Source organism: Myotis yumanensis, unplaced genomic scaffold (genome assembly GCF_028538775.1).
Source record: "Myotis yumanensis isolate MYYU_CA2020_CCGP unplaced genomic scaffold, mMyoYum1.0.hap1 SCAF_3, whole genome shotgun sequence".
Taxonomy (NCBI): Eukaryota; Metazoa; Chordata; class Mammalia; order Chiroptera; family Vespertilionidae; genus Myotis; species Myotis yumanensis.
In genome coordinates this window covers 98,691,038-98,707,495 of record NW_027223754.1, presented here as the reverse complement: position 1 = coordinate 98,707,495, position 16,458 = coordinate 98,691,038, and the positions used below count along the sequence as shown (strand labels likewise).

Genomic DNA, 16,458 nt, shown 5'->3' with positions numbered 1-16,458 from the left:
TGCAGGCTTAGCCACTGGCGCCTGGGACTATGGGGTAGGCAGCTAGTCCATCTCCCGGGCCGCAGCCCCAGCCACTGGAGTCCGGAACTACAGGGTGGACGGCTTGTCCCTCTCCAGGGCCACAGCCCCAGCCGCTGGCGCCCAGGACCATGGTGCCTGTGGATTGTGCCTCTCCCGGGGCACAGGCACAGGCACAGCTGCTGGCGCCTGGGACCAGGAAGCGGGTGGCTGTCTCTCCCCTGGACCACAGCCTGGCTGGTCCCCATTCCTAACTCCCCAGTGTTGAATGTCTGAGCCATTACCGCATGACAGCATGAGAGCATGACAACCATTTGCATATTAGCTCTTTATTACATAGGAAATGCATAGCCCATGAACACTGGCAATAGTGTAGTGAAGATCTGGAAGGGGGCAGGTAGGGTCTGTGAAAAGGGAGAACAAGGGGGGTAAAATGGTAGATATCTAATACTATCTATAATAATAAAAGTGTAATATGCAAATTGACCAAACGTCCAAACAGCGGAACAGTAGTCTGGACTACCACGCTATGACACCCACTGGCGCCAGGCCAGCCAAGGTAGGTGCGATGCAATTGGTCAGGGGCCTGGCCATTGTCCTATGATCGCGCCGCAGAGGGAGGCCCAGACCACCAGCAGACGGAGCAATCGATCACGGGGCTCCCATACTGTAAGAGGTCACAGGCTGGGCTGAGGGAATCCCCATCCCCCCCAACACCCTGAGTGCATGAATTTCATGCACCGGGCCTCTAGTCCTATATAATAAAACCCTAATGTGCAAATCGACCAAATGGCGGAACAACCAGTCACTATGACGTGCACTGACCACCAGGGGGCAGACATCAACGCAGGAGCTGCTCCCTGGTGGTCAGTGCGCGCCCACAGGGGGAGCACTGCTCATCCAGAAGCCGGGCTCATGGCTGGTGCAGCGGTTGTGGCAGGCCTCAGCTGGCCGTCGGACATCCCCTGAGGGGACCCAGACTGCAAGAGGGCAGGCCGGGCTGAGGGACCCTTCCCCCCCAGTGCATGAATGTTGTGCACTGGGCCTCTAGTCAACTATAAAAAATATAATAAAAAATATTTCATGGGCCCTTCCAAATTTAGGAAGCACTAGTTTTTCCTTGTAGAGAAAATGAGGCAATAAAAAAATCAAAATGGGACTTAAGAACATGAATGAACATGGCACTGGAAATAGTAAATTCAATGTTACATATCTGAGATTGAGCAATCATAAAGATATCCACATGGCAAATCTCAGAGGTAGATGAGAACATAAGAATTGAGTTCTGGAGATAAAAATAAAAGTGGAAAGCTATAATGAAATTGAATAAAAATTCCCCCAAATTTGTAAACTCCAGAAAAGCAAGGAGATTGTCTGTTTTGTTCACTGTCATATTCCCCAGTGCTTACACAGTGTCTGGTACTCAATTAAATACTCAATAGATTATTCTCCCTTATCTTAGAGGGTTATGTTCCAAGACCCCGAGTGAATTCCTGAAACCTCAGGTAGTATGGGACCCTATATATAGTATGTTTTTTCCTATCTATATTTTTTCCAGTACATATATATCTATAATAAAAGCTCATTTATAAGTTAGACACAGTAAGAGATTAATATACCTAATAATAAAAGAGAGCAATAACAATATACTCTAATAAAAGTTATATAAATGTGGTCTCTACCTGATAACCAATCAAATAACCAAGATGGCTAGTGATTGACTAGAGGGGGATAGCTTATATACACAGAGATACCATGGACAAAGAGATGATTCACCTCCAGGGTAGGGTGGAGCAGGAAGGCACAGATTTGATCACACTACTCAGAATGGTGCCCAATTTAAAACTTATGAATTATTTCTGGAATTTTCCATTCAATATTTTTAGATCACAGTTGCCTGGAGGTAACTAAAACCATGGCAGGCAAAACTGCAGGTAAAGGGATACTATTCTAAGTATTATCTGAAAGAATGCAAGAGAATAGATCACAGTGAGAGAGGGGGAATAAAAGAGAGAGAGAGAGAGAGAGAGAGAGAGAGAGAGAGACTGCAAGAGGTCAAGAGCCTGATGTTTTATGTCAAAAGTTAGACATAAAACTAGCAAGAGAATGCAGACAAGGATCAGAGGAAATAATTAGAAGTCATGAGAAAACCATTAAAAGAATATTACAGAAGTCATAATAGGTGAGTTTTAAGACAGTAGGAATGGTTCATTGTGTCATTCTCAATAGACATATTTACTTATACCTACTTTGCGTGGTTGAAAATCATATTTCACACAGTGCTGAAAACCTTTTCCTTTGGACTTCAGTGATGTGACTATTAGACAGTTCCCAACAAAATGAGCAGAGTAGCCAACTCCTTTGCTAGTACGAAAACTATAAAGAAAATTAAGAGTAGTATAATATCCTCTGATACAAAGAACTATGTATCTAAAGTTTATTATATAAATAACACAAAATATTATAAAAATAAAACTTTTACCAAATAGAGGCTAAAACATAAAAGGCTTAGAAAACTAAAAGAAAGAATTTAATTTAGAAAAATAGAAGACAAAAGAAACATTTAAAATTTCAATTTTAATACATAAAATTAAAGTAATGGCCTACAAAAGCCTATCAAGTCAATTACATCTACATTTAAGAACTATCTGGAATTAGCAAATTTTAAAAATCATTCATGCAGTTAATGTTTCAAAAACAACTTGTTACATAATTTTACTGTATCTTAAGGAAGTAGGATAGAGGGCATCAATGGGGAATAAAGAGGGACATCTATAATATTTTCAACAATAAAGATAAATGTTTTTTAAAAACTTACAAATTTTTTTAAAATGTCAGTCAACTTTGAAAAATAATGTAGGTAATCAAGCAATGGAGTACATTTTTATTTTTATGATTTCTAAGTATAATATATAATCTTTTTTAAAGTAAATATTTTATATTTAATGTTCACATTATTACAGATGTCCTCCAATTCCCACTCTTTGCCCACCTTCATCCAGTACTCCCCCTCCCCTGCCCCTATGACTATGTGACTATGAAATATAGTTTTCTTCTGGAGGGGTAATTCTTCCTAGCTATAAATTCAACCCCCATATAAAAATTTATATATGTTTTGAAAATGACAGTATTATTGAAATAAATAAATGCTCTCTTAAAATGACCATTCTGAAGTTCAACCCAATTTATGTTTGGAAATTCAGATATTTGTTTAAATTTTTGTAATAGAGATTACAAGCTATTAATAGACCACATTTTCACACTCGCATTTCAGAGCCAGTCATTGCAGAAAAAGCAATTTAAATATTATTCTTTCATTAAAACTTATGTGATAGGTACTACTAATATCTTCATTTTACAGTTGAAGACACCAAAGCAAATGATAAAGTAAGTAATGAAGACAGGAGTGAAACTCAGGCAGTCATATTTCAGAAAACTGACTGTATTAAATGAGTTAATATTTGTAAGCAATTAGAATACCTACTATGTAGTAAGGCAATCAATGAAAGTTTCATAGTTTTACTGTGCATTACTGATAAACTAAAATTACCAAGCTCTCAGTCCTGTCAGGTCAATCCATCATTGGGTTGAGCAACTCATTCTGTTACTTATCTACCAAATAACTATTCTTAACTAATTATAATTTCTTATAGGGTTGTTATTAATATTTTAAAACATATCCTGATTATGTTCACGGAACAAAATAAGTAAAAAGGCAAAGTGAATGAAATCAAGTAGGAGTTTTGGGTTTTTTTCCCTCTCCTTGATCAGAAACCAACATCCTCACTAAGAAACCCACAATTGATCTATATTGGTAAGACAGTACAGAGAAAGTCTGCAACCCTTGACTCTTAAATGTAATGGGGGGTGGGGGGGAAACTGTAACTGGAAAAAAATATAGAGACAACAGCAAAAGTTTTTTAAATATATAACTAATTGACTTAATTGTGTCTATCATTTTAACATATACTTTAATATATTAATGTTAAATTTACTATATTTACAAAACTGAAATACTTAAGACAAACGTACTGAAATTAAATATCTTACTTACCAATAAAGATAAGGTTTATCCTTATCAACATTAATGTTATTTAATGGATCCATACGAAACCAAGTGTTCAGGGTAAAGCCATTCTGATAAGGCCACTTTGCAATAGGAGGCAATGCAATTGCCTACAGGGCAAGGAAAAAAGATACAAAAGTATTAGTTAAAGAAAATATGACAGCAACCACGGTCAGATATGAATTTTACAGATAAAAAAAATAGTGGAGGAATAAATATCAGAAAATCATGGTAAATATAAAAATGTTAAATAGTATCTTATAAAAATAATCTATAAATATTATTTGTTGGCTACAGAAGCATTGCATTTTCTAATAGTAGCTGAATGAAGTTTCATCTCCAGGTTACATAATAAGTTTCAGAATCCAAGAAGTTCTCCTCCAGTTTCACCAATATATAGACCCTTATTAATATGCCTCAGAATTTTCAGTTTTCTGTGGTATCTGTTAGGTTTTCAGTAATATTTCATTTGATTAAAGGAGGTTGATTGAAACTTTGAATCCAAAAACAACTCTGTGAGAGAATGTTAATGGGATCAACATTGAAGAAATGTAAGTATTACGAGGTAATTAATGCTCATAATATTGAAACAAAAGAAGGAAAATCATAAGATTTATTATTAAGAAACTTCACCAATAAAATTTATGACTGAAAAGGACCAAGACTCACTCATTAAGTAGGAAAGGGATAATATAGTATTCTGTTGATAATAGTAATTTTAAAAATCTAGCCATTCTAAGGAAAATTGAGAAAGTGGTTGATTACTTGAATTGATGTGAACAAACATCTGAGTGGATTTACTTATCTTCCTATGAGATATCCAAATTCCTACCACCTAAAAGATAATTATCCATTATGCTTTTATGACTAATCTGTTCCCCCAATCAGATCCTTCATATTGCTAAGTGGATAATGACCTTTTTATCAAATATAAGATAGCTTTGATATTAAAAATCTTCTGCATATAGAATAAAGCTTAAATTTCTTCAGGTTATACAAGATCTTCAAACACCCTATGGCTCCAAAAAACCCTTTCAATCTTATTCACTTCTACTATCTTATTCCATATTCCAAAGTATACCTAAATATGACAGCTGCTCCACCTGTTCTGTTACAACTCTCCTTTTTGTATATAATACTCCTTCTATCCAAAAGACTTCTTCCAGCAAAATCACAAGCATCCCTCAACACTAGGATTATCTGTGAAGCTTTCCTGGACTTCACCCTAGCTTGGCTGCTTTTTTCATTGTTTTCTCATAGCACTTAGTAAGTAAATCTACAGTAGCTTGATATTAACGAGATGTTTTTACATCTGTCTACCCATTAGAGTTCCTTAAGAGTAAGGAATATAATTTAGACTCCCAGCATGTGACATAAGACATAGAAAACATTCATTATATGATCAATGGAAAAATCTCAACATACCAAAGATTTATAAGTGCTTGCTTTAAAAATAAAAATAAAACAGAAACACACACAAACACATACATAGATACACAAACAATCCTATATAATAAAAGCCTAATATGCTAAGTGTCTGGTTGACCCGTCCACCTTTCAACCAATCAAAGCCTAATATGCTATTGATATGCTAAGGCCACTCAACCACTCACTATGACGTGCACTGACCACCAGGGGGCAGATGCTCCAACCATTAGGTTAGCTTGCTGCTGGGACTGAGTGATCAGGACTGAGTGAGACAGGCCAGACATGCCCTGGAGCCCTCCCGCGGTCCCTCCCCAGCTGGCCAACCTCCCGTGTCTCTCCCCGGACCCGATGGTGCACCAGTGGGTCCCTCAGCCTGGCCTGTACCCTCTCACAATCCAGGACCCCTCAGGGGATGTCAGAAAGCCTGTTTTGGCCTGATCCCACAGGTCAGGCCGAGAGACCACACTGGTGCACAAATTCGTGCACCAGGCCTCTAGTTTCAAATAAAGAACCAAACCCAGCGTCCAGCTGGCGTGGCTCAGTTGTTGAGCATCAACCCATGAACCAGGACATCACAATTCAATTCCTGGTCAGGGCACATTCCCAGGTTGTGGACTCAACCCCCAGTGTGGGGTGTGCAGGAGGCAGCCAATCAATGATTCACTCTCATCATTGATGTTTCTGTCTCTTTCTTCCTCTCCTTTCCTCTCTGAAATCAATAATCTATAGCATTTCCATTTACTAGCCAAAAGTCATATATATATTATTATATGGATAAATTTAACAAAAGACTTTTAAGACTTGTATGCTGAAAACTACAAAATGCTGAAAAATCAAAGAAACCTAATAAAAGGATATACTGTGTTTATGAGCTGGAAGACTGAAGAGTGCTAAGAGATCTATTATCTCCAAATTGTTCTATAGTTTTAACCATCAAAATTACAGCAGGCTTTTTATAAAATCTGATAACTTTACTCACAATGTATATGAAAATGCAAATAATATAGAATAGCCAAATTTATATTTAAAATAAAGAACAAATTTGCAGTACTTATACTTCCTGATTTCAAGAACTACTATATAGCTACAACAATAAAGATAATTTGATATTGGCATAAGGATAGCTATATAGGACAAAGAAACAAAATGGGGAGTTCAGATAGTTTTTGAGAAAAATGCCATGGTAAACAAATGTGAAAAGAACTGTTTGTTCAACAAATAGTTAAGGAAATACTTCAATATTAATATATAACACAAATAAAACTTAATCTCCAACCTTCCTTCCCTCACACAATGTTTTTAAAATTAGCACAAAAGTGATCATAAGCCTAAATGTAAGAGCTAAAACAACACAGCTCTTAGTAGAAATAATAAGAGAAAAAAATGTCGTGATCTTATTTTCTGTTATTACAAAAGCATATGCCATAAAAAAATTTTAATTAAACAAAATTAAAATCTTGAATACTATAAAAAATGTTATGAAATTAAAAAGACATGCCACAGGTTAAGAGAAACTATTTGACATATACATATCTGACAAATTAACTATACCCCAAATATACATTAGAACCTTACCCTTAGGATAGGACAACCAATTTTTTTAAAATAAACAGAATATTTTAACACAAGTAGAACAAAAGAAGACATAAGACTGGCTAATCAATGCATGAAAAAATGCTCAACATCATTAGCCATGAGAACAATACATAATTAAAACTACAAAAAAAAACTGCAATGAGGTGCACCACTAACATAATCAATGAAATGACTCAAATTAAAAAGACGACAATGATCAGGATGCATATCTACCAAGATTCTCATATATTCCTAGTGGAAATGCAAAATTTTCAACTATAAAAAGCAATGTGCCTGTTTCTCATGAAATGAAACACACACTTACACACACACACACACACACACACACACACACAAAACCAAAACACAAAAAACAGCAATTATGCTCGTATGCATTTACTCAAGAGATAGGAAAGCATTCCCACAAACCTATGTTCAAATGCTCATTGTTATTTTATTTATAATAGCCAAAAACTGAAAACCCAAATGCCCTTCAACTAGTGAATATATAAATAAGCTATGGTACATGCATAAAATGTAAAACTACTCAGAATAAAAAGGAAATTAATAAACTACTGGTAAGCTACAACAAGAATGATCTCAAAAACATATGGTAAATGAAAGAAGATTGACAAAAAGACTACAAAATGTGTGATTTTAATTATATGAAATTCTAGAAAAGGCAAAGTTAAACAACCACAAAAATAAATAAGAGGTTATAAGAAACAGGGGCTGGGAAGAGAGTACTGGCTTCAAACATAAACAAGGGTATTTGGAGAGTAAAGGAAATGTTCTAAATTATTATTGTGGTGGTGATTACCAAACGATTCAAAAATTAACGAACTACACTTTTTAAATTAGTGAATTTTACTGTATGTAAATCATGCCTTAATAGAGCTGACTTAAAAATCTACACTAATAAAAGAGAAACATGGTAATTAGCGTACGACCGCTACCCTTTTCATTGGCTAATCAGTGAGTATATGCAAATTAATTGTCAGCCAAGATGGCGGCCAGCAGCCAGGCAGCTGGAAGCAAACATGAGACTTGCTTGCTGCAGTGAAGGAGGACTCCAACGTTCCCCGCCTCACTTACTGGCCTCTGAGCTACAACTCTAAGCAACTATGTACTATGTTGCAAATAAGAAGCTAAAAAAACCCCAGAAACCGGCTTTCAGTCAGCCCCGGACCGCAAAATTGTATCGATGTTTTCAGCAGCGAGGCCTCAGAGCTAAAGCTGGCCCAGAATAAAAAAAAAAAAAAGAAAGAAAACAAGGAGCGGTTGGGAGCTTTTAATCATCTGCCAGCTGGAAAACAGCCCTCAGCCACTCACCCAGACTGGCCAGGCACCCCAGTGGGGACCCCCACCCTGATCCAGGACACCCTTCAGGGCAAACCAAATGGCCTCCACCCGTGCACCAGGCCTCTATCCTATATAGTAAAAGGGTAATATGCCTCCCGGTACTGGGATCAGCGTGACAGGGGGCAGCGCCCAAACCCCCTGATCGCCCTGCGGCTCTGTGTGTGACAGGGGTCGGGGCCACAACCTCCCTATCCGCCCTGCTCTGTGCCTGATAGGGGGGAGCTCCCCAATCCCCTGATTGCCCTGTGGCTCTGTGTTTGACAGGGTGCAGTGCACCAACCCCCTGATCTGCCCTGCTCTGTGTGTGACAGGGGGCGGTGCCCCAACTCCCCTATCGGCCCTGCTCTGTGAGTGACATGGGGGAGCTCCTCAAACCCCTGATCGGCCCTGCTCTTTGCGTGACAGGGGGGAGCTCCCCAACCCCGTGATTGACCCTGCTCTGTGTGTGACAGGGTACGGAGCCCCAACCCCCTGATCGGCCCTGCTCTGTGCATCACAGGGGGTGGCGCCGCAACCTCCCCATCAACCCTGCCTTGAATGTGACAGGGGGCGGTGCCCCAACCCCCCAATTGGCCCTACCCTGAGCGTGACTGAGGGTGGCATCGCAACCTCCCGATCCACCCTGCTCTGTGCATGACAGGGGGCGGCGCCCCAACTCCCCAATCAGCCTTGCTCTGAGCCCGACCAGGGGCTGCACCTAGGGATTGGGCCTGCCCTCTGCCACCCAGGAGCAGGCCTAAGCCAGCAGGTCGTTATCTCCCGAGGGGTCCCAGACTGCGAGAGGGCACAGGCCGGGCTGGGGGACCCCCCTCCCCCCCGCCCCCTGAGTGCACAAATTTTTGTGCACCGGGCCTCTAGTATGTAAATAAAAATAAACATGTGTATTTTAAACTTACCGCAGCACTACAACCAGGGAAATTGAAAAAAGTATCAGGACCATGTCTTTGTGGCATCTGATTAAGAACTGATAATAATTTTACTGCATGTCTTGGCTGAGGAAACAAGAAAAATAAAGGCATTGTACAAATTTAGTAAAAATACCTAATACATCACATTACCCGCTGAACTATTTTTTTAACTAGAGAGAAAATTAATTTTAAATCATTTATGTAACTCTTTAAGAGGAAGAATTTCCATTATAAATTCAAGTCCATAGCTCTCCAAAGACAAATTATTGAACATTAAATATTAATGTACCGATATTGGATACTTTTCACTCTGACTACAGCTTACCCAGATTCCACTTTCTCCTCGAAGCATGCTGAACAAAAGCTTCAACTCCTTGACAGTGATGCTGTAGCTGGCAAGAACCCCCAACATATCAACTAGAAGATCTTCAAAGGAAAATAAAGTTATTCTGAACTCTAGTCATGAGCTTCCATCTGTCAAGATAATATACTTTTTAAAAGAACAGAAGTTATCAAGTGTCATTTCAATATATATATATGTATATATATTATATATATATATACATATATATAACATACATCCTCATAATAGTCATTCTAATTAATTTTAAGTCATCAGAAAAACAAAAAATTATATGTAAATATTAGAATTTTTCCCGCATCAAGTATACCATTCTAATTAAGTTTTCTTAGTAAATAGATAAAATAGACTTTTATAAGTTCCCAGAATATACACACAAACCTGCTGTTTGCAGGGAAAGGTAGGCAAAAATATTCAAAAGTACATTGACTTAACTTTTTAAACTGGTTATTTCAAATGAAAAAGTGATAGCTCACAATATTTTCTTTTAGAAAATGTTTTTGAAATATTCCTTGGCACATTAACAACAATTTTGAGTACTTCACTCCTTGCTTGGCATTATTCCAACTGATATACATGTATTAACTTCACAAATCCTCACAACAAGCCAAGAGGTAAGTACCACTATCCCCTTCTAAAAATCAGGAATGTGAAGCACAGATAACTTAATCACATTTCCTGCAATACACTCTATTTAGTAAGTGGTAAAGTCAGGATTCAAATGTAGGTAGTATGGCTTCAGAGACCTCACTCTCTCAATCAACAGTCCCTGAAAAGAAGTATCCTTTAAAGGCACTACTAGTCATAGCCATTATGTCAATGTGTTTATGTGCACATAAGAGACATACTAGCTCACCAAATAATAAAAAACACATATATTTAATCCCTTGTCCCTAATTACTTTCCCTTCTCTAGACTGTGAGTCATACCTCTATCAATTGTTTTTTTTTGCAAATTACGCATCTAAATATTTTTACTTCATTTTCTTGATTTCTAACATACTGCCTAAGAATTAAAGATACTATACAAGTTGATTACAATCAATATACATATACATTCTAAAAAAACTAATGATCAATTTTAAAAGATTAGGTTAAGTTGAAATAATTAGTTATTGACATATAATATAGGTTATCCAATACCACAGGTTAATAACTGGAATTTGAAACTTTAAAAATATTTATGATTTCAAAATAGAAATTTAACTGGTCGTTTTCATCAATAAATAATTGACTAATTTTCACTTAATGCCACAATAAGTAAGCAACCGCTATGATAAAATTGTGAGTGAATATGCCATTTTTGAGAGAAATCTTTTAAGAAAATAAAATGTTTCATCATTCAAGTAACAAAAATGTTAATAGTTACTACAAATTAGTCAGAGGATATGTTCCTAAGAAAGAATTCTGGATAAAAATTAAGCATCTTACACCTCTAAGTTAATATAAAGCAGTTTTTAAAAGTCAGCTTCAATCTTCATAGATTTCTTAAAAGTTCACCTACAAATACTTTTTTGAAATATGTAATTTCCATTTCTCTGATCTCCTATGTATGCCATAAAAAGTGATCTATTAAGTTTGTATTCAATTATATAATTACTAAAATTTCTTATTTATAGTACATATCACAAAGTAGCTCAGTTTAATTATGTAACCAGTCTTCTTTTCTGTACAAGATTTTTAAGGGAGAAAAAAATACCAAAACTATGAAATTCTCCTATCAATTTACTCCACCTTTTAGTGATACCTTCACATTATTAAATAAAATGTATGTCTTTGAACTTATGCTACAAAATATTCAGAGTTAAAATTTAGTAGGTTTTTGGTGGTTACTGATACTTCATTAGTATATTGCCTAAATTTTAATTTCTCTTCTGAAAAGTAAGGTGCAGAGGTATTTTCCTCACACTTATTCAATGCTTAATAGAACAAAAAGTGAAATTTGTTATCATATTATTATTTAAAGCAAAGACTATATATGAATTTTCTGTGGCATTATCACACTTACTATAACCATACATTGGAATGCTCATCAATTATATGCCTGTAACCACTATGTATGTAAATGTGGCACATTTTGAAAAATGCACTCTATAAAGTGGTAGACACTTTATTATTTACCGAGAAAAAAAATTAACAGATTAAATCCAGGTAAAGTATTCAAAGATCACACAATCTTCAATAAAACATGTACATATAACTTTATAAAAATAAGTTTCTTTAAACAATGCTAGAATTTACACAAATGGTACATCTACATTAAAAAGGTGTTTTGTTAGAATCTAATTTTTCTTCAAATGAATCATTAGTAAATAATATAAAGAATACTAAATCATTCTAAATAAGTAGATACCACCATGAAAGCAATTAAAAATGATTTTAATATATTCTTTAAGAAAGACGAAAATTTTAAAATACTCTTTAAATTTAAAAAGCATTCATCTTTAACCTATTCTTCATTCCACTCTATTCTGATTAATGTTTTGCTCTACTAGTATTAATTAAAGCATAAATCAAAATAGCATAGTGAATTCTCTAGTGTCTGAACTACTTTTAAGGATCAGATATGATATTGTGGAATCACATTGTCACTTTTAGAATTATAAAACCCCTTTCATGTCAGAAGAAACTTATGCTCAAGGTTCATGGCTTCAGAGAATCAAAACTTCAAACTCTACATTTATTTTTTGAGAATGACTATTAGTCTGGGACTAACTTTTCAACTATTTATATTTCAGTGCATCTAACCCAAAAGGGAATGAACTTGCAGGGAGATAAAGAACTTGTGGTGAAGAATAAAGACTTCAAAATTATTATTTAAAATAACACAATAAAAGTACAATAATTAATATTTTATCTTGAAATTTCATGCTAATTTTATATTCTATTCCTCAATATATCTGTTTATTTTCTACAAGTATTTCTTCAAAAACTGCCGAGTAAAACAAGTTTATCCTAAAATTTTTAGTTCCTCCTGTCATAGTTCCATATATGTCAAATTAAAGAGCACAGAGTTCCAAGAATTTGATAAAGTGCCCATTATACAGAAATATAATATGTATTGTATCTTTCAATTATGTAAAAGTTTAATTAAATACTACATAGAAAGTACTGCTTAGTTTTCTGGTAGATTTCATAGCATTTATTCATATTTAGATTTTCTAAAACCTGGAAAAGCAAAATTAGTAATTATGTTTGTCTAATACGGAAGAAGTCATCCTACATTTGCCAGATTTTCCCTTAATATAAAAAGCAAATTTCCCATACATTTCTATGTATCTATTTTAAATCAAGGTAGCTTCAACAAATTTATATTACCTATAGAATATAAATCTCTACAAACATTTAAACTGTATTTTCCTGTCAGATAACCTCATACCTGCTATCATGTCATCTACAGCACTCATTTTCAGCAATACTTGTTCAATTAGCCCAACTTCTGTGCTAGTCTGTAAATTCCGAACACTTTTTCGTAAAATGGCTGTAAACATGCTCCATATTTCTGCTTGACATGTTACATCACAGTGCTCCAAAAGCTCTGTCATGCACGTTATACTCTCAGCATCCTGGATAATAAAATTCATCTCCAAGTCAAATTCTCCACCAACCAGCTGAAAGAAGAAAAAAAGACACAATAACTAATAAGGTGGAAGGTTATTTATAACAATAAAATAAAATAATACCAAACATTCAACTAGCAAGAAAGCATAGCTACTCTAAAAATTGTCATTGTTTAGTCTAAAACTAATTTGATAAAAATTTCTAAACTACAGATAAGTGAACACAGTTGCTTTGTAAGAATTAAATTTGCAAAGAGAAATGTAAATTTTTTTAATGGAAAAAGGTGATTTCAAATCTAGAATAACAGAGCAAAATAGAGACTATTACTCCTGGGTGGGATTCAGGAAAAATTCCTACAAAAAATGGGTTTGGCTCTTAAAAGTGATAAAAATTAAAAGACAAAATTTAAGTATAAATTTTAAGAAATAAAATGTAAATGCTGAAATGAAATAATCAATGTTAAAAAGTTTGAAAGAGAAATACCTATCTTATAATACTTTAAAAAGTTGAAAGTTGATCTAACAGCAACCTATTTGACATGTGGCATTATGCTAAATTAGTCATAAGTATTACTGTACCTCCCAAATGCTACTTCAAGTATAGTGATAGACAAATACATATATAATAAAAGACATACAAGAATGATGCTCATTCTCAATTGACCAATCACACATAAATTACTATATTCCATTTTAAGTACCATTCTTAAAGAAGAACACTGACAAACTGGATATCATTTTTATCAATAGAATGGGAAATTTAGAAAGATAATAATAGTCATACATGGATTTCAATATGGCAGCAGAGTAGGTGGACCTTTTTTGCACTTCCTTCCAGAGTCAGACTGGATATAAAACTAAATTGGGGAACATTCACCTGGCATTATCAATTGAGGATTGAAGAGGAGACATTTAACAAGGAAGGGCAGAAACCATCTGGAGACTGAAAGGAAAGGCAAGGGTCAAAAGAGGGCTGGCCCAGCTTCCAAGAGCAATAGGCTGAGAATGAGGGGTTCCCCTCAGAGCATCAAGGCCCGGACCTTAGGCTGGACACCCCTACCCAAAGCACCAGAGCTGAGAACAATGGCCCACATAATATTCAGCTGTGAAAGGCTTGGAGCTTATGGCCTGTCAGAGATAAAGCCACATTTAAAAAAAAAATCTCAGAGCACAGGATTTTTATATGTAGCCATTCAACTGAGGCTTTGGTGGAAGGAGGATGCTTTGGAAGTTAACTGAGGAGAGGCTGGGGTAGGAAGCACTGGGGTAGACGTGGAACAGTGGCAGCTGGGAGACCTGTGATCTAATGTCTCCCCGACCAATACCGCATCAGTTCATTTTTCCTAAGAGGCACAGGCCCCTCCCAGCAGCCAAAGCCAGGGAAAAAGGCAAATACCCTGCCCTTGGGATACAGCTCACCCCACCTTTCTTGCCACACCCTGCATCTGGACCCTGCATCACAGAAATACAAAGGTGTTATAATGATGTTATGGTAATAAGGAAACCTCTCTAATGTATGGAAATAATTATTGTATGAAGTAATTAATATGTGAAATGTTTGCTGTGTGAAGACCCCAATACTCTGTAACTTCCGAAATGTGGTGAATGCCCCACTATCTTGATGTGAATGCCCTAAGCCCTTAAAGCATAAACACCCTGCTCCTAGCAAAAGGCACACCGTCTGGTCCACACTGATAAGACACACACAAGTTGTTTACCACCGACTATATAAGCACCAGATTTTTCTTCAGTCCACGTCTCCTGCCTGAGAGGAGGACTCCACGTCGCTCTGTGAGACAAGCCCCTGATTGACTGCTCTACTGTGTGAGCCTGAACCAACTGCGGCCGCCTGTCTGTCTCCATCTTCATCGTCCATCTTTCGGTGTGCATCGCCGGGTGGCCTTTGCTGGAGCCTAGGACCCACTAGGAATAGGTAAATAAACCTTGTGTGATTGCATACTAATTCTGTCTTGTATATTCATGTGTTCCAGTTCGGCTCAGCTGTCTAGAGGCATTGAAGTACCAGGGGATAGGCCATTATTGCTGACTCCTGGTCACCTGCATTTGTCCCACTAAGTCTACCCATGGTCGGCAAACTGCGGCTCCCGAGCCACATGCGGCTCTTTGGCCCCTTGAGTGTGGCTCTTCCTAAGCCTTAGGAGTACCCTAATTAAGTTAATAACTACGTACCTACCAATATAGTTTAAGTTTAAAAAATTTGGCTCTCAAAAGAAATTTCAATCATTGTACTGTTGACATTTGGCTCTGTTGACTGAGTTTGCCTACCACTGGCTCTAGACCAGGGGTCCTCAAACTTTTTAAACAGGGGGCCAGTTCACTGTCCCTCAGAACGTTGGAGGGCCGGACTATAGTTTAAAAAAAAACTATGAACAAATTCCTATGCACACTGCACATATCTTATTTTGAAGTAAAAAAAACAAAACGGGAACAAATACAATATTTGTATTTGCATGTGGCCCGTGGGCTGTAGTTTGAGGACCCCTGCTCTAGACAGATAATTAATTAATTGGGACAAAAGGAGTATAAGAAACTACTTGGAACAACTGTAAGCCAACAACCTGGGCACAACAGCCAAATTCCAAGAAATATACAATCTTTCAAAACTGAAACAGGAAGAATCAGAAAACCTGAATAGACCAGTAACAGCTAATGAAATTAAAGCAGTGGTCAAAAAACTGCCAGCAAACAAAAGTCCTGGATCAGATTTCTTCCCAGGCAAATTTTACCAAACTTTCAAAGAATTAACAACTATCCACGTCAAACTATTCCAAACATTTCAAGAGGACGGAAGGCTTTCAAGCTTTTTTTATGAGGCCAACATGATCCGAATGCCAACACCAGATAAAGACATTGCAAAGAAAGAAAATTATACACCAATATCTTTGATGAACACAGATGTTAAAATCCTCAACAAAATATTAGCAAATTAGATCCAGCAATACATTAAAAAGATCACACACACACCATGACCAAGTGGGATTTATGCCTGGGATTCAAGGTTGGTTCAATATTTGTAAATCAATAAACATAAAACATCACGTAAACAAAATAAAGGATACAAATCACATAATCACATCAATAGACATAGAAAAAGCATTAAAAAAATCTAGTGCTCATTTATGATAAAAACTCTCAAAAGACATACGGACGACCACTAGTC

At 36.5% G+C, this 16,458-nt stretch overlaps 1 protein-coding gene across 5 annotated transcripts in view; it reads right to left on the bottom strand.

The window, feature by feature from the left end:
- Positions 1-16,458, bottom strand: part of NBEA (neurobeachin) — a 975,192-nt gene that overhangs the window by 886,284 nt on the left and 72,450 nt on the right. For all 5 annotated transcript variants that reach the window (XM_070409180.1, XM_070409183.1, XM_070409179.1 and 2 more), the window contains 5 exons: positions 13,097-13,328; positions 9,683-9,783; positions 9,346-9,441; positions 4,073-4,194; positions 2,268-2,394 (listed from right to left, as the gene is read on the bottom strand). In XM_070409180.1, the coding sequence (XP_070265281.1) occupies positions 2,268-2,394; positions 4,073-4,194; positions 9,346-9,441; positions 9,683-9,783; positions 13,097-13,328 (678 nt within the window). The remainder of the gene's footprint in view (positions 1-2,267; positions 2,395-4,072; positions 4,195-9,345; positions 9,442-9,682; positions 9,784-13,096; positions 13,329-16,458) is intronic.